General features: G+C 41.4%; 1 protein-coding gene across 2 annotated transcripts in view; it reads right to left on the minus strand.

Moving 5' to 3' along the window:
• Nucleotides 1-23,042, minus strand: part of CORO1C (coronin 1C) — a 75,306-nt gene that overhangs the window by 16,811 nt on the left and 35,453 nt on the right. For both annotated transcript variants that reach the window (XM_032397959.1, XM_032397960.1), the window contains exon 3: nucleotides 10,349-10,471. In XM_032397959.1, coding sequence (XP_032253850.1) covers nucleotides 10,349-10,471 — 123 coding nt within the window. The remainder of the gene's footprint in view (nucleotides 1-10,348; nucleotides 10,472-23,042) is intronic.

The following is a 23,042-nucleotide window of genomic DNA, read 5'->3' on the forward strand; positions in this document are numbered from 1 at the left end:
AACCCACACAGCACGTGCAAGCAAAGCTACGCTGCTATACGGCAAGGGCTACACGAAAATGCAAGTGTCATGAAGTTACCGTCTTTTTTTTTTTTTTTAAGATTTTATTTATTTGACAGAGAGAGACACAGCGAGAGAGGGAACACAAGCAGGGGGAGTGGGAGAGGGAGAAGCAGGCTTCCCGCCAAGCCGGGAGCCCGATGTGGGGCTCGATCCCAGGACCCTGGGACCATGACCTGAGCTGAAGGCAGACATTTAACGACTGAGCCACCCAGGCGCCCCATGAAGTCACCTTCTTGCTATCCAGTCTGGTGCATCCAGGAAGACTCTGGGCAGATGACCTCTAACAATGAACAGGAGTTAGGTGACAGGAAGAAGAGGAAAGAAGGAAGGAGTAACACAGACCCGAGGATTTACAGTGGGAGGTGCCAGTGACTGGAAAAGTCTGTGAAACTAAATGAAAAGATGATGGAACTCTTGCCTTTGCTGGTAAATAAAGGTGGTGGTGTTCTGCGCTGTGGACTGTGGGAAAGAGCTGGAAGACCTGTCAACTTTTCCATATAAAGCATGCACGCCGCTTGGCTGGTGCCCACTGGCCCTACTCACAGGCCTGTTGTTATGTGGCTCTCTGCCCTTTGTAGGGTTGTCTGAGGCTTCCAGGCAATGGCCTTCCTGTTTGGACTGAAGAGGTCTTGCCTCCTGAAGCGCAGGGACAACAAAGCAGAACCCCCAGTTGGTACAGGTTTAGTCTTCTTGTGCATAATCTGGGACACAGCCTGGTGCGGCAGAAAGGATGCTGGCCTGGATGCCAGAAGACCCGGGCTCCTGACAGAGCTAGGACACTAACTGGCTGTGTTCACATTAAGAAGGGACTTCACTTCTGGGAGCTTCAGTTTCCTTGTTTGATATGGGGCCAGCATCCGCTCTACATACAGGCGTTAAAGGACACATCAGAAGAGCTGAAACATTCTGCATACCTGAAGCACGCCCCTGATGTGAGATACTGCAAACAGGGTGACCTTTGGACAAACCAGTTATTGCCTAGGCTGGTGTTCTAAGCTGTAAAATGGGACACACTCTTGGCCTTACTGTGCTGTTATAATGATTAAATGTAATCATGTACATAAAGGGCTTAGAAAACACAGCTTGGCCAAAAAAAAATGCTTACTATGTTCACGATTATTCTTCTTGCTGTTTACTATGACCCTGCATGTATTTTTAGGTGTGAACACCAGGATTTCTTTGAGTCTTGTCTTCAAATTAATTCAGCACTGTACCCAACTATTTAATTCACATGCAAGATAGGATGTGTGAAAGCGCTAGTACATGCCTAGACCAATCAGCACAAATGAGAACAGCTCTGATTTCTATGCAGGTCTATTAGCTTTTCTCTGTTCCATGTTCAGCTGCTAAAGCCACTACTCTAAACCAAACAGCTTTTTTTGAAAAAAAGTCAGTGAGTAGAGAGGAAAACAGGCATCAACCATCCTCTGTTGTGCCCAGACTGAGCATCTCAGCACGGCAAGGATAACAAGCTATCTCTCTCCTCCACTTGATTTTTTGCTTTATGTTTTTTAAATAATACTGTGTATTCCTGAAATTTTCTATTTGGACTAGACATTGCTATGGCAATGTTTTGTTTAAATCAAAACAAAAAAAAAAAACACGTAATCAGTCCCAAGGGCTTCCAGATGAAAAAGCGAATCAATCAGTAAAAACCCATCATGGTTCTGGAAAAAAAATAACTTGAAGCACATGTTCAGGAACTAATGTATCATTGGAATCCTTTTCAACATGTGAAATTCTGAAAATGGAAAAAGGACAGCTCGAGAGAACAGCTCCAATAAGAAAAAAGTGATGAACAGGGCGCCTGGCTGGTTCAGTCAGTAGAGCATGCGACTCTTGATCTCAGGGTTGGAGTTCCAGCCCCACACTGGGTGTAGAGATTACTTAAAAATAAAATCTTAAAAAAAAAAAAAGAAAGAAAAATAAGTGATGAAAATTAAGAAACTTGGGTTTCTCTTGAAGAGCAATTTTGAAGTGCAATTCATTGATGGTTTTGTTTCTCAAACACAGTGCAAATTTAAAGCACACACAAAGCGTTTCCAGACACTGCTTCCCAACTTCAATCACCCCTCTTGAACTTGCTACTGGTCTAGACACTAGAGTTACAGCCATAAAAAGGGCTATTCCCCCCCAAAGGCCCTATTTCTTAAATGCTAAGGAGACCAATTCCAAAGGGAAAATGAAGAAAAGAGATGATCTGAAGAGACAGGCAGAGGCTTATAGACTCTGTAGCAGCTGCAAAACAGCAGAATCCCCTACAGAAACTGCCTAAATGAACCAGGCCGTGGAAAACAACATTAGTTTTGGGAAAATCAAGAACTGAGAGCTCATTTCTGATGTGCCCAGGTTATAATAACCACTGGCAAACGGCCCGGATGTAATCTGCACAAAATGGAAATAACATGAAGACCTGCAGAATGACTGAGGAATTCACTCTTATCACCAACTACAACATCACTTCCATTTTTATTTCAAGGCAAAAACTGTATTAGGAAAATCTGTCACAGAAGCAACGATGTGCAAAATAGGGAGTTTACTTCTGTTGACTTCTAGTGTAAGACCGATCTGGGAGAAGGGAAAAATGTCCATTTGAACTTCATTTGGGACCGCTCAGAACATATAGCCAGAGACGAGTAAGATAAATACTCTGTTTCCAAGATCTTTCCCTCTCCCAGATTCTGGAAGAAGCAATGACTGCAACCCACTGCTTGAACCGGCCATTTCTTACATTTGTGTTTGTTTACTCCCTGCAGATAAGGAACAAACAACAGTGAGTCAACATCATTCACTAAACTTAACTTGGCTGCTCTTTGTATTATTTAAAACAGTAATATTTTCTTGGGGCTAAACTTTTCCCAAGTCAAATACTTAGTAGCCACAACCTTTAAAACTCTCTACGAGAAGATATTGTTGGAGAAAAGAACTCACAGTATGAAAAGTCTGGAAAACCTAGAAGCAGAGTATAATTTCTGGGAGGAGGATTTATAGAATTGATTTCTGCCAGTATAAGACACTGCTTCAAAAAGTAATACATTAAAGGTAAGCTACACCAATATAATTTACTTTCAGACTGCTTAAAAAAGTCATCTGTATGAATGATAAGGAAGATGTGATATACACACACACACACACACACTGGAATATAATGCAGTCTCCAAAAAATGAAATCTTGCCATTTGCAACGACGTGGATGGAACTGGAGGGTATTATGCTAAGCGAAATAAGTCAATCAGAGAAAGAATTATCATATGATCTCGCTGATATGTGGAATGTGAGAAAAAGGCAGAGGATCACAGGGGAAAAGAGGAAAAAATGAAACAAGACAAAACCAGAGAGGGAGACAAACCATAAGAGACTCTTAATCTTAGGAAACAAACTGAGGGTTGCTGGAGGGGAGGGGGGTGGAAGGGATGGGGTGGCTGGGTGATGGACACTGGGGAGGGTATGTGCTATGGTGAGCGCTGTGAATTGTGTAAGACTGATGAATCACAGACCTGTATCCCTGAAACAAATAACACATTATATGTTAATAAAAAAAATTAATTTACTTAGAAAATCTTAGTCTACTGTATAGTGCTGTCTGCTGTTCTTATAACAAGAAATACAGCTAATTTTTTTCCCACAAATTAAAAAAAATAAAAAGTCATCTGTAAAAGATGAAGGAATGTACCATTAGCCTGAACCTACAATCAAAAGGACATCCTGTCACTGAATCAATGCTTGCAAAATTAAATCAATGCTTAAATGCTTAGGACTTAATGGAATTAGAACTATAAATACAACAAGTTTTAAAAATAAATTTAGGGGGGGGCGCCTGGGTGGCTCAGTCATTAAGCGTCTGCCTTCGGCTCAGGTCATGATCTCAGGGTCCTGGGATTGAGCCCCACATCGGGCTCCCTGCTCAGCGGGGAAGCCTGCTTCTCCCTCTTCCATTTCCCTGCTTGTGTTCCCACTCTTGCTGTGTCTCTCTCTGTCAAATAAATAAATAATAAAAATAAAAAATAAAAATAAATTCAGGGGCACCTGGGTTGTTGTTGAGTGTCCGACTTGATTTCGGCTCAGGGTTGTGTGATGGAGCCCTTGCGACAGGCTCTGAGCTAGGCATGGAGCCTACTTAAGATCCTGTTCCTCTGCCCCTCCTCGCTACACACCCCCCACCCCGCCCCCGCCCCACAGCATGCATGTGCTCTTTCTAAAAAAAAAAAAAAAACACTTTAATTCTTTTACAGTTCATTTGACAAAGTGGTTCTATTGTATTTTTTTAACTATTTGCTAAAGATATTCTTACTGCTATGAAATCACTATAGGTACACTGTAAAAAATACTAACTCGTTTTATATTTATAGCTTCCTTCCTGTTGTTATTGTTATTATTATTATTATTTTACCCGTAAGGCAACTGAGTTTGAGGGCATGTAAGCGGCCTACACACGCTCTAAATCCCCATCTTGGGCTTTTCTCGGGATTCTTCTCCTACTAGAATGAGGCCTTGTTACACTACCTACTATTTGTAGCTCCTGGGTTACTACCAATAGCCTAGGCTTGGGAAACTACTGAAAGCATTTTGCTTCAAAAACAAAATGGTATTGGGGCACCTGGCTGGATCCATCAATAAAGTGGGTGGCCCCTGATCTCAGGGTCATGAATCGAGCCCCACAGTGGGCGTGGAGATTACTTAAAAAATCATCATCATCATAGTAATAATAACGTAAAAATTTAAAAAAATGGTGTTGTGTTTGAAACGGATAGGTCTATCATACAGTGTACTTTTACCTTCAGGAGAGCAAAGAGGAAAATGAGGTATTGAGAAGGTAGGGTAGGAAAAATCAACTATTTCTTTAAAATTTCATTTCAACTGCTAAGCTATAAAAGCTTCTTGTAATTGCTCCAGTAACAATAACAAATGATTTGGAGGATATTAAACAATTAAAATATCAGTGCCATACTTAAGGGCTTAAAAAAAAACAAACTAGGAAGAGGATTTATCTCAAAGCATTATTTAACTTACAAAATGTTCACTCTAGCAATACCAATAAAAGGGAATAGAAGATTCTGGAAGGATGGTGGTGTCAGTGGCAAGCACAGTTTTGGGATCTTCTTAAGTCTCTCTGTAAAAACACAGAGCAAACAGATAACAAAACAAAAACCCAGAACTAGGTGATAACCCCCAAATGCAAGTGGGAGGAGGAAAACCACCAATAGCCATATGACCTATGTATTATGGGTCTCTTGTGTGGAAAAATCATGGGGCAGCAATGGGGTGCTTCACAAACCTGAGAGTAACAGTGGAAGCAGTGAAGAGAGTTACAGTCATAAAAAGGGCTATTCCTCACAAAGGCCCTATTTTTTAAATGCTAAGGAAGCCAAGCATGAGAGAAGCGAGAAAGAAGCAGTGGAAACTGGGAAGGGTTTTGCCCCCTCCAACAGCAGGCGGGGACAGGGACCAGAAATACAAAGGTCTGAAGGGGCTGGAGCAGTCTAGACCTCAGTCTAGACCCCATACTCTAGAAGTGAACCAGGAAGGGCTCCTTTCTGAGACAGGACCCACAATAAAGAGAAATTCCAAGGACTGGAATAGAATCTGAGAAGGACAGAAATAGAGGGACAAAGGAATGAGAAAGGCCAAATAAAAGCAGGCCAGGAAATCTCAGAAAGCAAGCCACCACGTTTCTGAACACTACCTGAAAAGGAAAGAAGGGGGAGCTCTGTGAAGTTAGGTTGGCTATATGAACTGAGCCACCTTTGGAACAACGCATATAAAAATAAGAAAAAAGGGCGCCTGGGTGGCTCAGTTGGTTAAGCAACTGCCTTCGGCTCAGGTCATGATCCTGGAGTCCCGGGATCGAGTCCCGCATCGGGCTCCCTGCTCGGCAGGGAGTCTGCTTCTCCCTCTCCCACTCCCCCCTCTTGTGCTCTCTCTCTCTCTCAAATAAAAAAAAAAAGAAAAAAAAAGAAAAAAAAGCCAAGGCCCCCCAAATTACTATAAGAAACAAAGAGAACAGGCACAGAATAGTGTCCTATAGACAACAAAAGAATGCTAAGAAGGTGTGCTCAACTAGAAAAACAATCACTATTTCAAAACAAAATAAAATCAGAACTTGAAAAACTCAAAAGGTAGCAAAAATTTTTTGAAATTAGAAACAAAAGAAAAATCACTTTAGAAGTGAAGACTAACCAAAAAAGAACACATTATCAAAAACATAATAATGCCCCCAAAGAAATAAAAGGTAAAAGGCAGAAAAAAGATTAAAGTTCTAAAGCTAATGTAACAAACACTATGTGTCAACTATACTTCAATTAATTTTTTTTAGGGGAGCCTGGGTGGCTCAGTCGGTTTTGAGCGTCTGCCTCCAGCTCAGGTCATGGTCTCAGGGTCCTGGGATCGAGCCCCACATTGGCCTCCCTGCTCAGCAGGGTGTCTGCTTCTCTCTGTCACTCTCCTTCTCTGCTCTCTCTCTCAAATAAATAAAAAGTAAAATCTTTAAAAAAATTTTTAATTAAAAAATAAAATAAAATAAATGAACAACAACAAAAAAAAGTTGGGAGAGAAACTGACCAATATTGAAGACAGGTAAAGAAGACAAAGCATATGGATTAACAGGAGGAGTCCCTGAAGAAGAAAACCAAAGCAAAAAAATAGAACAAATACTAAGGAATATAACTGAGAAAACATTCCTGGGAGGGAGAAAAAAGTCCTGAAACCCTATACTGAAAGAACATACCACCAGCCTAGGAATTCCAAGTCAGAATAACCAACAATATTCTAGCAAGATTACTGTATTCTAAGAAAAAAAAAAATCTTATGAACATCTAGGCGAAAAGAACATATGGTTTATAAAGGAGAGAGAACTAAATTATCTGGATTTTTTTTTTTTTTTGACAGCAACACTTTATGCCAAAAGAAAATGGAATAATATATTTAGATACCTGAGGAAAAACTGTGAGCCAAGGATTTTATATTCAGAAAAACTCACCTTCAAACCTATAAAGGTCACAGACGAGCTACTATCTATATAGAAGGACTTAAAAAGTACTGTTCCCCTGAGCCTTTTCTATTTGATTCCATTCTTTGCAATCTTTCCTCAATGCGGGGCCTGTCCCAGAAGGAAGCACTCTCTGGTTGGGTTCTAGCATACTGGGGTCTAGAATCTACTAGGGAAGGAGCTTTAGAGGATCCAAATGACTAGATAGGGGTGGATATAAGGACCTACGGAGAGCACTAAATATAGTGACTTACGGAACTAAGAAGGAGAGGCTGTTAAATGTAATGGCTATGTCATCTTGGAATTACAGAGTATATCATTTTTAAAGAGGGAGAACAGAGATACCATAGATTAAAAAGTTGTGGCTTTTTAAAACTATTTTTTAGTAATCATCAACCAGTACTCATAACAGTATTTTTGCTCTGAGTCTGTCGTATCTATAATATGATAAAGCATGTGAGATCAGGGCTCTCTAATTCACCCTCTGAGTCCTTGAGAACCCGGATTCTCAGTGTGGAAGAAGACAGATAAAGTTGCAAATTCAAGAGCTTAGGTTAAAACTAGATAGTCCAGAATTTGAACAAGGAATATTAAGATGAAGTCACAAGGTATTTTATTCTTAAATATATATGTATATTCTAGCCCCATTTACTGCAAAGTCTTAAAAAAAAAAGAAAAAAAGATCATCAAAGGGGTGCCTGGGTGGCTCAGTCGATTAAGGGTCTGCCTTCAGCTCAGGTCATGATTCCAGAGTCCTGGGATCAAGTCCCACATCGGGGTCCCTGCTCAGCGGAGAGCCTGCTTCTCCCTCTCCCTCTGCCCCTCCCCCTACTCATGCTTTCTCTCACTCTCTCTCTCAAATAAATAAAATCTTTAAAAACAAATGATCATCACCATGGTAACAATGAGCATTCCTAGCATCCAAACTGATCTAGAAATTCCATTTTCCATTAAAAGAAGCCAGAGCTTCTGGGAGAAATGGCTGATATGAAGTGTGGGTGAAGAGATGTCCAAGATGAGCCTGGAACACCTTAACATACCAAATAGCAGGGAAGCTACCAAAAACGAGGGTTTGTCAAAAGAACTCAGGAAACTCAAAGAAGTTCACATTAACAAAGACTGGATGACCTAAGCTTTGAGATAAGAATTGTAATGAACCAAAACCCATGAAATATGTTCAAATCCATGAGCTCAAAATGAAATGAAAATGGGGGTGGAGGGGTGTGGGTGGGGAGAACCAGTTAACTGGTCATCTTCTGAGAAAGACAGAACCAATTCATTATCTTGAAAACTGGGTAAATAAAAGTTAAGAATCAATCATCTATCCTACTTTCCTATATGAACAGTACTACTGGGCAACCAAATAGTAGATAAGAGAGGGCATCACCTTACAATTTTTACCAGCTAAAAACTGAAAACAAAATAACAGAATTTCACATTACCATTTTGTGACCCCTAAGGATTTGTGGGATCTGAGCGGTGAGCATCGATAGCTGCACAAATCAAAAAAGAACAAAGACCAGACATCTCGGTATCACGGGCCTCTTGATGGAAGAACGTAACACTAGCTATAGTCTTGCTGAAAGGATTGAACCTGAATCTGATCACACTTCAGGATCCAGCTGCCAGTTTGCAGGGAGTTCAGAGGACAGAGGAGCATGTTGAACTGCACCATTAGCGTGCAATCACCAAAAACTAGATGCAGGTCAGAGGTCAGGCTTCTTCCTCAGATTCATTGTTAAGGACAAGAAAACAATGGAGGAGGAACCTACAGATTACAAAAGACTTACAAGACATATTAAGTTCTTTAAGCTAGCAAGACTAAGCTATAGTGTCTAGAAATGCATGCTGGGGTGATTAAAACCATGAAAAACAGCAAGGAAGGAAGTATTCGAAGAGTGGGAGTAGTGGTTACTTTAGGAGGGAGGGAGGGGTTATGACAGGGATGCAGCACATGGAAGAGTCTGGGAAGGCTGGCTAAGTTCTATTTCCTGACCTGGGTGGTGGCGAGAGGGTATTCCCTTCACTGAACTTCCTTCCCTGTTTAGCATGTTTTGTAATTAAAAAAAGGGTGTTTTTAGATGACTCAAACCTACTTCTTCAGGAAAAGTTAAGTCTCAGTTTAAGATTTTGGCATCAGTGGACTAAATAATGTTCCTTTCCCTTAGTAAAATGTGTCTGCCGCCATGAAAATGATCAATTTAGCCAGGCACACTAAGCGGAACAATTCCTTTTAACAAAGCAGCATATTTCATTATAATCTGACTTGGCTGCCAAAATTATGAGATCACAGGAGGAGTTATCCTCAGCCAAAAGTCCATGAGGAAAAATGGGTAAATGTTTAACTGACACAGTCAGGAATTAATTTGTGTTTATGTAAAATAATTTTAATTAATAAAACTTTCCAATGTCTCTAAGTCTGGCTCAGTCCACAGAAAATAAGGAGGGTAGTGTGGGTCTCCCAGCTCTGCACCTGACATGCACAAGACCGCCTGCAACTGACCGAGGGAGCACCTTCACTTCTTTCTGCTCTCAGTGCACTACTCCCCATCGGTACTTACGGTAGTCTTTCAACATATTTGGGGCCAGGATTAAGAATTGATCCAAACTAATAATTACATTTTAAGGCTAAGAAGAACATAATCAAGAATAAGAAGTATTTAATATACATTAAAAAGTATCCCAAAGCCTGGTTTCACACCTAATCTACTTTTGGAATCTAAATGAGGGAATGTAAAGAACTTAAATATCTTTCATGTTGTTTGTGTAGGTGCATAAAAAAGACTTTCTTAAGAGGGTCCGACTAGACAGAACATACCTTCTGACCTTGGCTTGGAAATAAGCACTTTACTTATCGCAAAACTTTACTATTTCCCAATATCTGTTACATATCCCATTTTTTATGTATAACCTTTGGCATTTTCTATGTATAACCTTCCACTATAATACGCCATTCATGCTAGCAGTTTTTTCTCTCCTTTTGAGGGAGGGAGAGGACTTGTGGATCAATGGCATTCACAGAATGCCACAGAGCAGATGTGACAACTGTCAATAAGCACGCACACATGCACACCCGTACAAAAGAAGAAGAAAGACAATACAGTACAAGGTCTCTGATATAAAGGCTTACAAGAGGCTTATCTATAGATACACTTTCATGTCACTCAATCAGTGTATAATCCAATGGACAACTGAAACTGCTCTGACTTTCTGCTTTTCAAGCCCCTACACACACACTCTTTTTGGGAGCAGTAGGTGGGTCTCACTGGCCTGTGTGCATGCCACACCCTGGGAGCTTACCATAACCGTGCAGTCCTCTGAGCCACTGGCAATGACTTGATCGTTATGTGGGCACCAGTCTATGTCAAGCACCGGTCCTGTGTGGCCACATACTGTAGGGTAGGATTTGTCGATTCGACCAGTCTGAAAGAAGAGAGAAACAAATCTCCTATAAGTAACACCAACACCACAGAGTTTGTGTGTTTTCTCAAACCCATTTTTCTTTTGTTACCTCCACCCCAAACTCTCCAGTGTCCACATATGATGACATTCACATCGGTCAGTGTCAACTAGTAGGAACTGTCAACTTGCATTTCTAGAAATAGCTACTGCCAAGGACACTCCGCCAAATTGTAAGGATCCAGATTTCTAGAACCACAAAGGTATTATTTAATCAACTGCATTAATAGACACAGCAAACGAAAATACAAAATCTTTTTTTTTTTTTTTTTTTTTAAGATTTTGTTTATTTATTTATTTGACAGAGAGAAACAGCATGAGAGGGGATAGGGTCAGAAGGAGAAGCAGGCTCCCTGCTGAGCCGGGAGCCCGATGTGGGACTCGATCCCAGGACTCCGGGATCATGACCTGAGCCGAAGGCAGTCACTTAACCAACTGAGCCACCCAGGCGCCCCGAAAATACAAAATCTTTTCACTAAAATACAATTTGTAAATTATAAGTGTTTTTACTATTAAAAAAAAAACCTTGGTATTATTTTAAATGTTAAATATAACTTTTAATATAATTAACTAATACCCTTGAATATAACAAATTACCAGTTCTGGAAATGAATGGCATTGTGAGCACACTAAGTTAGGATATTAAAAAGAAATGCTTTAGCTATTGCTCACAGGCTAAAGGACATACTTTATTTTAATGTCTTAGTCTCTTCACTATCTTCAATCAACAGAAGAGCCAGCCAGATCATCTAATTAACACCAGCTTGGATCTCACCCATTATCTGGTCCACATCTCATTAAGAACACAATTTTCAATATTGGTTAAGTAGCCACCATAATATGCTCATGTTATACATTTGAATCTAACCAGTCAATCTGGCTTATCAAGCCAATTTTGTTAACCAAGACCAATGCTATTGTTAACAACAAGTATATAAAAGCTATTTCCTTTTTTAAACAGATTAACGCCAGTCCATGCTGAGGTCCTATATGCTCTAAAAGCAGGCATACAAAAAGGAATCACTGCCAAGCAAAACTGAACCTATTTTTTGTTGTTGTTTTTCTCCTGTTATGGCAAGTCATCACAACACTGAGGCAAGGCTTCTCGGAAATTTCTCAAGATCAAGAAATTCTATGATTTCTCCACTTTGACTCAACCGTGGAAATCTCCAGAGAAGCAGTATGCTACATGCAAAGACCACAGTATCCAGTCAGACAGATTGGGTTCAAATCCAGGCTCTATTGTTTCAACAGCAGACGACCTTAGGCAGGTCATATAATCTCTCTGAGCTTCATCTCATCACCTGTGAAATGAGTAACAAGAATACTTATCTCCCAGGATTACTGTTAGGATTAGATGAAATAAAGTTTTTTGGCAAACCTAACTTAGTATTACAATTATCTGTGTAAGGTATGTAAAAATTTTAATTTCAGTTGTACCTCAGAGATATTGCAGGTTCTGGTCCATATCACTGCAATTAAAGCGAGTCAAATGAAGTTTTTGATTTCCCAGGGCACATAAAAGTTATATTTACACCATACTGTAACCTATGAAGCGTGCGATAGCATTAGGTCTAAAAAAAAAATACAATGTATAGACCTTAATTAAAAAGTACTTTATTGAAGTACTTTTGAAGTATTGAAGTATAAAGAACGCTAACCACTATAGACTTGCTCCACACAGGATTGCCACAGACCTTCAGTTTGTAAAAAAACAAAAAAACAAACAAAAAACACACAGTACGTGACAAGTGCAGTAAATGAGGTAAGCCTGGATAGTGCTTGGAATATAGTAAATACTAAATAAAAAACTACTGTCACTTATTATTAGTTCTCTCTCTCTCTCTCTCTATATATATATATATATATTAATTTACTCCATCATTAAGAACTACAAATATGTGTCCTTTATGAACTTTCAGGGGCCAGACACTGTGCTGAGTACCAGAGATACAAAAGTAAACAGGGCAGCTCCATCCTGGCTGAATGTGGAGTCCAATTAAACCATCAATTCCAGCGCAGCATGAGACATGCTCCACCAGGACAGGCACGCGTGGCAGGGACACAGAGGGGAGGGGGACATTCAACCAGGCCTGTGGGGGTCACAAGTTTTCTGCTGAGAAAGAAGAATTCTAAACTGAGGTGTGGAGATGGCCCTGTCCACAGACCTGAAGCCTGGGTTTTTCACATGCTCATTTCCCCTTGCAAATCGGATTCAACCCCGTTTGGATCTCCAGAACTGCATAACCAAAAAAGGAATCCTAGAAGAAAATGCCAACGAACATGTTATATAGCATGTGGGTGTTTGTTATGAGGAGAGGCCTATGGGTCATTCACAGGCAGCACAGCACAAGGGGCCGGGAACCAGACTGCCTGGGTTGGCAGCGTGGCTCCATCCTTTCCCAGGCTCTGAGGCCCTGGCCAAATGACTTCATCTTCCAACCTCGTTTCCTCATCCGTAGAACGAGAATGTTACAACTCCTTCTGTAAGAGCTGATGTGAGGATTAACTGGAGACAAAGTAAAGGACTTGGTACTACTTTCCCAGCACCTGAAGGGCTCAATAAACGTTACCCCAAACTGAACTGCTGGAATCCACTCTATCATGTCCCTGATCGTGTCTTTCCTTAAAGAAGCAACTGCTACTAAACACCTTAGCCAGGTGGTTTTCCCCGTCCCCCTCCCTGCATCCTCACCGAAACCATGTGAGTAACCCAGCCCTGAAGCTACTGCCGGCCACCCCCTGACATTCTACTGCTAAAGCAGGTGGTAATGGAACTCACAGGGGTCCGTTTTATTACGATATACAGAATACGAAATTATAACATGAACACTACATTAAATCCACCAGCTAAAAGACAGCGTGTCTCAGATTAGATTAAAACCAGCTACGAGACATGTTTAAAAAATAATACAACAACTAAATTAAAAACTAAAAAGGTCACTAAAGGAGGGGAAGGGTATAAAAATATGGACCAGCCAGCTATGCTAGAACAAGCTGACTTTAAGGTGCAATGCATTATTCAAGATTAATGTCACTACGTAATATTTATTTATTTATTTATTTATTTATTTTTTTTAAAGATTTTATTTTATTTATTTGACAGAGAGAGACACAGTGAGAGAGGGAACACAAGCAGGGGGGAGCGAGAGAGGGAGAAGCAGGCTTCCCGCCGAGCAGGGAGCCCGATGTGGGGCTCGATCCCAGGACCCTGGGATCATGACCTGAGCCGAAGGCAGACGCTTAACGACTGAGCCACCCAGGCGCCCCTCTACGTAATATTTAAACAATTCACTGGGATGCTACAGTCACTATGAACTTTAACTCATCTAACTACAGAGATTCAAACTAATTATAGCAAAAGCTGACAGAACCAGGAAGAGAAAATGACAAAGCCATAATCTTAGAAGATGTTAACAATGACTTACTCTCAAGCAAACAAAAATTAGCATGAATATAGAAGACTCTAGCAAGTAACAAGCTTGATCTAATGGACGTATCCGGCCTTGGAGCCAATATTTTAAAATAAACATTTTTTTTTTCAAGCACACATTAAACATTACCTCTTTAAAATGACCAGTTAGGATACCACAAAGCAAATCTCACAAAATACCAAGGAATCAATATCCTGTGGCCCATTTTCAGAGTATAATGCAATTCAATTAAAAATTAATAGAAAAATATATAAACCCAAAATCCCCAAGGCATCAGAAAAAAATTTTATTTAATTAATTTATTTTTTGACAGAGAGAGAGACAGCGAGAGAGGGAACACAAGCAGGAGGAGTGGGAGAGGGAGAAGCAGGCCTCCCGCCAAGCAGGGAGCCCAACACGGGGCTCAATCCCAGGACCCCAGGATCATGACCCAAGCCAAAGGCAGACACCCAACAACTAAGCCACCCAGGCGCCCCTGAAAAAATTTTAAATTTACTAAATTCTTCACACACAAAATTATAATGGCCAACAGAAAAAGGTTAAAACTGATCAATAAACACATGACATTTCACAATTCATGGGACAGAGCTAAAACAGATCTCCTTAATGGAAAATCAGTAGCCTTAAATGCATATATACAAAAAGTCTGAAAATTAAGGAGGTAAGCACGTAATGAGAAGTTAGAACATACACAGAGCACACCCAAAAATGTAAAATTATGAGAAGAAATTAACAAGAAATAAAATAAATAATAAGCCAGATTGACACAATAGGATAGATTAGGAAAAGAGAGAACAAATACCAGGAATTTGAAAAGGGGCATAACTTACAAATATGGTGTAAATTTACATGACATGAAAATACTACGAATAACATCTGAAAACATGTTGAAAACACGAGATAGGCAATCTCCTAGGGGAAAAAAAATATTATATCAAAACTTTTTCAATAAATAAAAAACCTGAACAGACCCATAACCATAAAAGAACCAGCAACAAAAGTCCACATAGTATCCACCTCCCCATCAATCATGTAACACCAAAAGCCACTAGGCCCAGATGGTTTTACTGGAGAGCTTTACAAAACACTCAAGGAAGAGATCATCTCAGACAAAACTTCCCAGAGAACAGAAAAGAGGAGCACCACTGAACTCATTACATAAGGAAATGTACCACCCTGACACAAAGGACGGTGTAAGAAAGAGAAATTGAAGCCCATATGACAAATACTGATGCAAACTCCCCTCAAAAACAACAACAACAACAACTAAACCAAACTCGGCAGGTGTTGTTCTCAAAAAACATGAGCAAGAGTGGAAAGACAAGTTGCAGACAGAGAAAATATATATGCAACATCCATACCGGACAAAGTCAACAAACAACCTAACAGAATAATGGCAAATGGTACTGAGCACAGAATTCCCAGGGAAGGAAACCTGGACAGCATATAGATGTAAGAAAAGATACTGCTCTCCCTGGTAATCAGGGAGCTACAGATTAAAATAAGGTAACATTTTATATCTATTAAAATTGGCAACAATTTAGAAGTCTAAATACAAGTGTTGCCAAGGATGTCAGGAAAGAGGAACTCAAAAACACCTATCACAGGAGATTTTCCTGCTACAGTACTTTTTGAGAGCAATCTAGAAACAGGTGGAAGTGAAGATGCCCACCCCTGAGCAATACTACATGGCACTGGGTGGTCTGTGGGAGAGAAAGGTTCCCATGTTTGACACAGAAAGGATATTAAGGGCAGCATCGTTGGGAATAGTGAAAAAAAGCAGAAGCAATTTAACTGTCCTTGGTATGGAAATAAATATCACTTATGTAAAAGTTTAACACATATAAAATAATAACCTATATATAGATAGATACACATGTAATAAAAGTACACATCCCAACTTTGAGGAAATGGATACCTCTGGTGAAGGAGAAGAGGAGCAAAGAGGAATGGAATTTTAGCTACATCTGTTATGCTTTGTTTTTCAAAAACAGGAGATAGGAAATGAACAGGGCAAAATAATAACATCTGTTTAATCTTGTGGGTAAGTACGAGTGTTCTATTATTTTTCCTATTTTTAAAAAAATAATTAAAATATAATAAAGTTGAGAAACACACCAATGTATTGTTATTCCCCACCACCACCACCACCAATGTACTGTTATTAACTTTACATTAAGAGATCTTTACTCCCAAGGAAAAAATGTTTTTCTATCTGAACTGTTTTATCTCAGAGTCTTTGCATCCTTACGCTCTCCCCAGCAAACCACGTCTGGCATCTTTGATGGCAAAGTATAGTCACTAAACTCTGAATTTCCAAGGACACAAAATAATTTTTTCCAATCTGGGTTAAGAAGAGCTTTTGCTCAGATATACAAAAATTTGGGGCGCCTGGGTGGCTCAGTCGTTAAACGTCTGCCTTCGGCTCAGGTCATGGTCCCAGGGTCCTGGGATCGAGCCCAGCATTGGGCTCCCTGCTCGGCAGGAAGCCTGCTGCTCCCTCTCCCACTCCCCCGCTTGTGTTCCTGCTCTTGCTAACTCTCTCTCTGTGTCAAATAAATAAATAAAATCTTAAAAAAAAAAAAAAAAAGATATACAAAAATTTTGAGGGCAATTTGGAAGTACTAATACAAGTTGTTCTTAATTCTACTGAGAAGTTTACTAAATAACTTCCTTTTTAAGGTATTATACATATTGGCATAAAGATATTGGCCAGTATTGTTCAGTCAAGTCAGACATTTAAGAATAGGAGTAAGCCTAGCTGCCGTTCTCAGCTTCGTGCTGACAAGTGCATAGCATCAAAGCACTAAAGAGCCTAATGCTTTCATAGGAACTTGAATGTCATTTAAAGAGCAACTGCCACCAATTGCCCATTTTCCTATCAAAAACAAGTAATAGTAAAAACAGCTAACACTTGGGGTGCCTGGGTGGCACAGTTGGGTAAGCGTCCGACTTTTCGTTTCGGCTCAGGTCATGATCTCAGTGTCGTGAGATCAAGCCCTGAGTCAGGCTCCGTGCTCAGTGTGGAGTCTGCTTGTCCCTCTCCCTCGGCTCCAACCTCCCCACTCCCTGCTGCATACATGCTCTCTCTCTAAAATAAATAAGCAAATAAATTAATTTTTTTTAAAAAGTAGCTAACACTTTCAAAAATTGTATTTCATGCTAGGAACTGTATGAAGACCTTTTAGATCTTCATTGTCACAAAGCTGCTTTATGACATAGCAACTTTATTATCCCCATCTTCTAAATAAAGAAATGGAGTGAAAAAGCAGAGATGTAAAACATCACGGACCATCCAGCCATACCAGATTTCCATAGGGAAAGAAAATTCCCACTAGGCCACGGGTTGTGAAAAAGGCATGAAAGTAATGTTAAAATTATTGGCAGCTGGTCATCAGAAACAGAGTTAATAAAAAATGTATCCTGCCAACAGCTGTTTCCTCTGGTTGTAACATCATCACAAATCCTTACAACAAATAAAACAGGGAAAGTAGCATCATGTTGCAGCAGAACAAAAAGGGAATCGACTAAATGTCTGATAGTGATAGAGGAACAAAAAGGGAAGAAGTGCGAGAAGAACTGGCATTTTAAATGCACACTGACTGTTTTACATACAGGATGCTCACCACACACAATCCAGGGTCAGCTATCTCGATTTCAAGGGCTTATACCCCTGAATATCTTCTTACCCATAACAAAATCAATCAAAAGAGAAGCATAACATATTTTACCCAATGAGTATACGTTATTAAAAGGGCAGAGCTGGGCAATTATAAACTGCTGAGCGTGCGAGTACATGGAAACTGGAGGAAACCATACAATACTGGCCTTATATGGTAAAGATGTGGACGCATCGTTTCTGAGAAACATTTTGCACGAGGATCTAATGAAAATGCATTTCTCGTTCATACCCATGACACATCCTCATTCATCATGCAGTGACTAGGCCGAGGAATCCGTGTCTAATTGCTGGCTTGTGAAGGACCACTCAGAAGAGACCTCCACTGCGAGTCACGGTGACGCCACAGCTCACCTGCCCCTCTAAGCAGCAAGTGTAAGTGAATGCTGAGGCTGGAAAAAAGAGTTACAAGAATTTAATGCCAGCCTTTTTTTTTTTTTTTTAAACTAAATGGTGACTTATTTTAAGTACTACCAATCAGTTTTCCAAGGCTTACACATAGAGTAATTTCATTTACTAACTAATCAGGTCACTGTCTCATTAAGGATGTGTCACACCTCAGCTTCATCATCTAGAATATCACTCCTTTTCTAGCATGGAACTGAAAGTTTAGCTGAGAACAGTCTGCCACCAGTTAGACTCCCTGCTTTAAATAATGTTTAAAGACTTGTCAATTACTCACTAGTCCCTGCCCCTTGTCACAAGAAAGCTCTTATTGTACCTCTCTAGCTAAAACTCCAAGTGCTGGGGATGGCCAGCAAGTCAACTCAAGTAGCAAAATGACCAAGGTTACCAACAGCACCAGCCCCGTGCCTCATTCATGAACTTGTGGCATATCAGTGAAATAGGTCAGGGCACCGGCTTAGGGACTGTCATTATCTAAAAGATCCAGCGGTCTGCCCAGGGCCCAGCACCATGAGGCCCAGGGAAAATTCAGCCTCCAAAGCGTGTGCACGGCTGGCACAGGGGAGGGGGCGACAGCAGTTCCCATGTGGCTGGCCCGAGTGGAGGCTGACGGCTTTGCCATGTTCCAGCCAGCAACCCTCATGGTGGCAGAAAACCACCTAGACACTAGCACTATCATTTACTTTGGGTTTGGGGAAAGTTCTCAAAAATTTCAAAGCAGCCACAAAACTCAACAGAGCTCCTGGAAACTGATGCTTCAACTAAAACCAGAGTTAGGCAACGCTTTCCTCCAAGAGGCATTTTTGGGGAGGGGAAAGTAATCAAAATTTAAGCACTGGTAAATACATTATCTCACTGTTCTAAGAAGGAATGTTTGTGATTTTAAGTAACCTTGCAAACACATTCCTCCTGAGGCATACAAAATTCAGTGTAACTCTTACGGTATTTCTAGTTGCTAAAGACATTTCCCATCAATTTCGATAGGAAACCGTAACTTCTCCCACTTACATCTCACAGTGTATCTTATTTCTCACACCTCACGTCAAAAAGGAATCCATACTTAGGACGTGCGCTCATCCTACACGCCAAAGGCTGTACCGCGCAATCAAAAAACTCTACATACGCATGAACAAAAGTGTACAGAAGTCTTCTCACAGATCTGTTTCTATAAAGGAGCTCCACTCTGCAATGTGTTTTTAAAGGAGCTGATGGTATATCACAGAGGAACCTGCACACATTTTCACCCTCCCAAACTCTCAAAATTCAACACTGGGAAGCTTGCCCATATGACCTCTGCATTATATAAAAGATCATTCAGAATGACTGTTTCTTAATGTAACCGCAACCCCTAACATGATAACTGTTTTCAATCCACACATTAGCTTGCTCAATATTAGGCTGAAGATACTACCAAACTGGGGCTACATGAACATCTAGCGGGTCCTTCAAAATGTACCATTTTGTTAATTAAAGCCACACAGCACTTTAACCAGCAGACTCACTCTTTCTCACAATAACCTAGGTCTCCAAAAAAGTTAATAAACTTCCACAGTGTTAAAAAGTGACACGTGTTAATTTTTATCAGTCAAATCAAGTATTCCCCTTTAAGATGCTCCACGTATCCCACGTACGAGGTCTTTCTAGCTGACATCCTGGAGTTCAGTCATGCAGACCCCGGCTGTTCCAGGGTGCGTGCGGGCTTCTGACAGTAATCCACACCGTCCCCTTCATCTAGTCCTGCTTGGCAGCTTCCCAGCGCCTTTCCAACTTCTGACCTGCAGTCATCTCATCCAGCCGCTTTATAATCTGTGATTATCCAGACTGACTTCACCACCCTTGGATATAAATGCCTAAAAAGCCCCTCCCTATCCTGACTCAAGGAACAAGAGACAAAGATTTTCCAAACTGTCCATCCTTATTTTATATTTATATATTTTAGGGAAAAAATGCTGATCAAAATCACTTTATATGCCCAAAGTTCAATAACTTTATCATTCTGTCCATACTTTAAAAGATCTTCTGTAAGGCACTGATAATGACTCCTTACTGGCCTCCGAGTAGTACACTGAGAATTCTTGAACTCTCGGCAAGGAGAATGGTAAGTCAAACATGTGCTCGGAAGCAAAGGAAAAGTTTTCAGCCCAGGCATAAGGGCTCCATTCACACTGTGCAGAGTTCAAAGGAGTCCAAAAAGGATGTCTATTGAAGTTTTTTTTCAACTTCCTTTTTCTTGTATCAGTATTATTTATGTGGATACATGTTCTGTTGAAATCTCTTCGGGCCCTATTGCTCCACACGAAGAAGCTACACAGTCAGTGATAGTGGGACAGGGTAGAGTGGCACAGGGAACGTTGACAGGGACTTCTGCAGCAGACTGGAGAGACTGAGGCACACAATATATGTCTTGTTGACAAGCTGGCTACCGAGAGTGACAGCTCCTAACCTGGGACTAATACATTCTGAGGAGGTTTTACTTTAAGGGAACCAAAAACACCAACCTCGAGGGTAAGCGGAGGCGCCGTGGAATCAAGCACACAGGTTGGGTTACCCAGGGCTGTCAAGTAAGCGAGATTCTAGAGCCGCCAGAGAGAGGCAGTGTGGCTCTGCAGAGAGTGCACCTGCCTGCAAGCAAAGAACAACAGGCTTCACGGGCACAAGAAAAAATGCCAAGCACATTACTTGGCACCACGGGTCGTCTTTAAAACCTGGGTCTCAATAAAAAAATTTAAAAAAAATAAAATAAAATAAAACCTGGGTCTGATTCCACATAGGCCATTTTAAAATTCCGTTAAGAATATGAGGGAAGTTACTGTAAAACTATGGATTTCACGATCCGAAAGCAAAACAGTGGAAGTTAACGTTTCCTTGCTCAACCACGCCTGAATACGCAACAGTGCACGGAGACACTGTATTTCCTAACTTAACAATTTATAAAGTGAAAACTTCATCACTACAGACAAGTAATTCCATAATTTCTGGTCTGAGAATAAACAAAAACTAGGAATCCAAGATGAGGTAGAACCTAGTCAAAATAAAATTCAGCTCGAAAGCAAAAGCTGAAAAGCAAAATAACTGCTGACATAAGTGCAAATTTAGGAAATTAAAACAAATCAATTTCAAATCAGAAAGGAGAGTAATCAGTTGCCTAACCCCCTGTACTCAGCGAGTGACACGGGATTTCTCCCCGAGGACCCTCTGTGAATCACTGTCCAGGGGTTCCCAGGGCTACCCCTTTCAGTCCAAGCTCTGCAGTGGGTTACACACAAGTCAGAAGAAAAATCCACCCTCCCTGAAGTAGAGCTGAAAACCAGAAAAACACTGGAACTTTTTTTAAAGGTGAATGCCTCGGGCTCTGTGGCAGAGGCAGTTCCCATCTTGCAGCAGTTATAAACAAGCAGGAGGATGGGAGGATAGACCCAGTTCAGTAGACTGTATCATTTACTCATGACTTAAAGCTCAGCCAGAAAAGAAACCCAAGTCACTGTTCCTCTAAGAAAGCCAGCACGTGCTCCATCACTCACCCTCCCAGCTCAGCCTCCCCTGGACTCAACTCAGGTCCCACCCTAACAAGTACAGATATTCAACTTGGCAGCAGAAAATTTGTTACATATGGTTATAAAGGAGGCTTCTGGACAAATCAGGACTGTAGATATTTGTCCATTAAACCTTGGGTCTATTTCAGAGTTATGTGTGTTCGGAAACCTTTTCTTCGCTGCTTTCCCAGACTTAGGTTATAATGTTTACACAGTTGAGGGCTTCCGCTAGCAGCACTTGCCTGTGTGCTCAGCACAGACCCACGCTCCAGAAAACCAGCAAAGAGTTAAACGTTCTTTGCACTTGACTCAGTGGCTTCCCTCCACCACACACTCCCAGATCCCACCATTCTCTGAGCCACCAAGCAGCCAATCAAAGCAAAGGAAGGAAATTATCCTGGCCAGCTGACAGCCCCAGAGCTCTGATGGCCATATATGGTAAAAACCACTGTCAGAGCCCTGTCAGGCCTACAGGCCGGCTGCTGTGGACGTATCAGTGAACTGCAGCGGCAGGAGAAGCCGGCCAAGGAAATGTACAAAGGACAGGCTGCCTGCTCATCTCCAGGGGTGGAGGACGGGGAGGGGAGGGGGGAAGCCATCCTCTGCCAGGGCACACTCTGAGTCACAGCCACTCACTGTAATCCAAAATAGCCCCAGGGTACATTGTGAGGCTCCTTCTGCCAGGACTCTAAGCTCCATTGTTAACTGGGGGTGAGCAGGGTATCCCCCCAAAAAGCCCCCATAGCAGGACTGTGGAAAACAGTCACTGGGAGAAAATGAAAGGGCCCTTCTGTGGCACTTCATGTGGTAATGAGGCCGTGCAGTGCTCGTGCGGCTGGCAGCTCGTGACATAATTTGAAGTCATTGTGCTGCACCTGGTGCCGTCCCCCTGCATCCCGCACCGCCCCCACCCCCGCCTCGCAGCCTTTCACCGCCCATACAATTGACAGTTTAAGGTGCTCAGCGCATCAGACAGCATCTGTTTCAGGAGGCAGTGAATGGGCATCCCGTGACACATCAGGACACTGGCACTGAATAAAACTCCCTGCTCGTCACACCAAAGCGACCATGTGCCAAACGCCCACAACTGTACAAAGGGCTACTGGCATTGCTACCCTTGTCCAAACTGGAGCAATGCTATTTGTGGGAATGAAAACTGCCTGTCAGCAGAGTAGAGTAAGGGGGACATGCAGCCAATGCAAAGCCAGCAGGTGCCGGCAGTGACGGGGGGGCCACAGAGAAGAGAAAAGCGCCATCGGGAGACTGCCATTCCTTTTGAACTAGTCCATGAAAGAAGGCTCTTATCAGCACGGTGCCTGGCGATTAAAGGAAGCCCTCCATAATGTGAAGTGCTGTGATTTCAACGCTGTGGCTGGGTCCTCGAGGCAGGGTATAGACCAGGGTACTTTCCAAACCTTAAGACAATTCTCTGAGCTGACAGAACCAAAGCCCTGACAAGCTAGTGTTTTTGTTATTAAGCCTTC

Source organism: Phoca vitulina, unplaced genomic scaffold (assembly GCF_004348235.1).
Source record: "Phoca vitulina isolate PV1807 unplaced genomic scaffold, GSC_HSeal_1.0 scaffold108, whole genome shotgun sequence".
Taxonomy (NCBI): domain Eukaryota; kingdom Metazoa; phylum Chordata; class Mammalia; order Carnivora; family Phocidae; genus Phoca; species Phoca vitulina.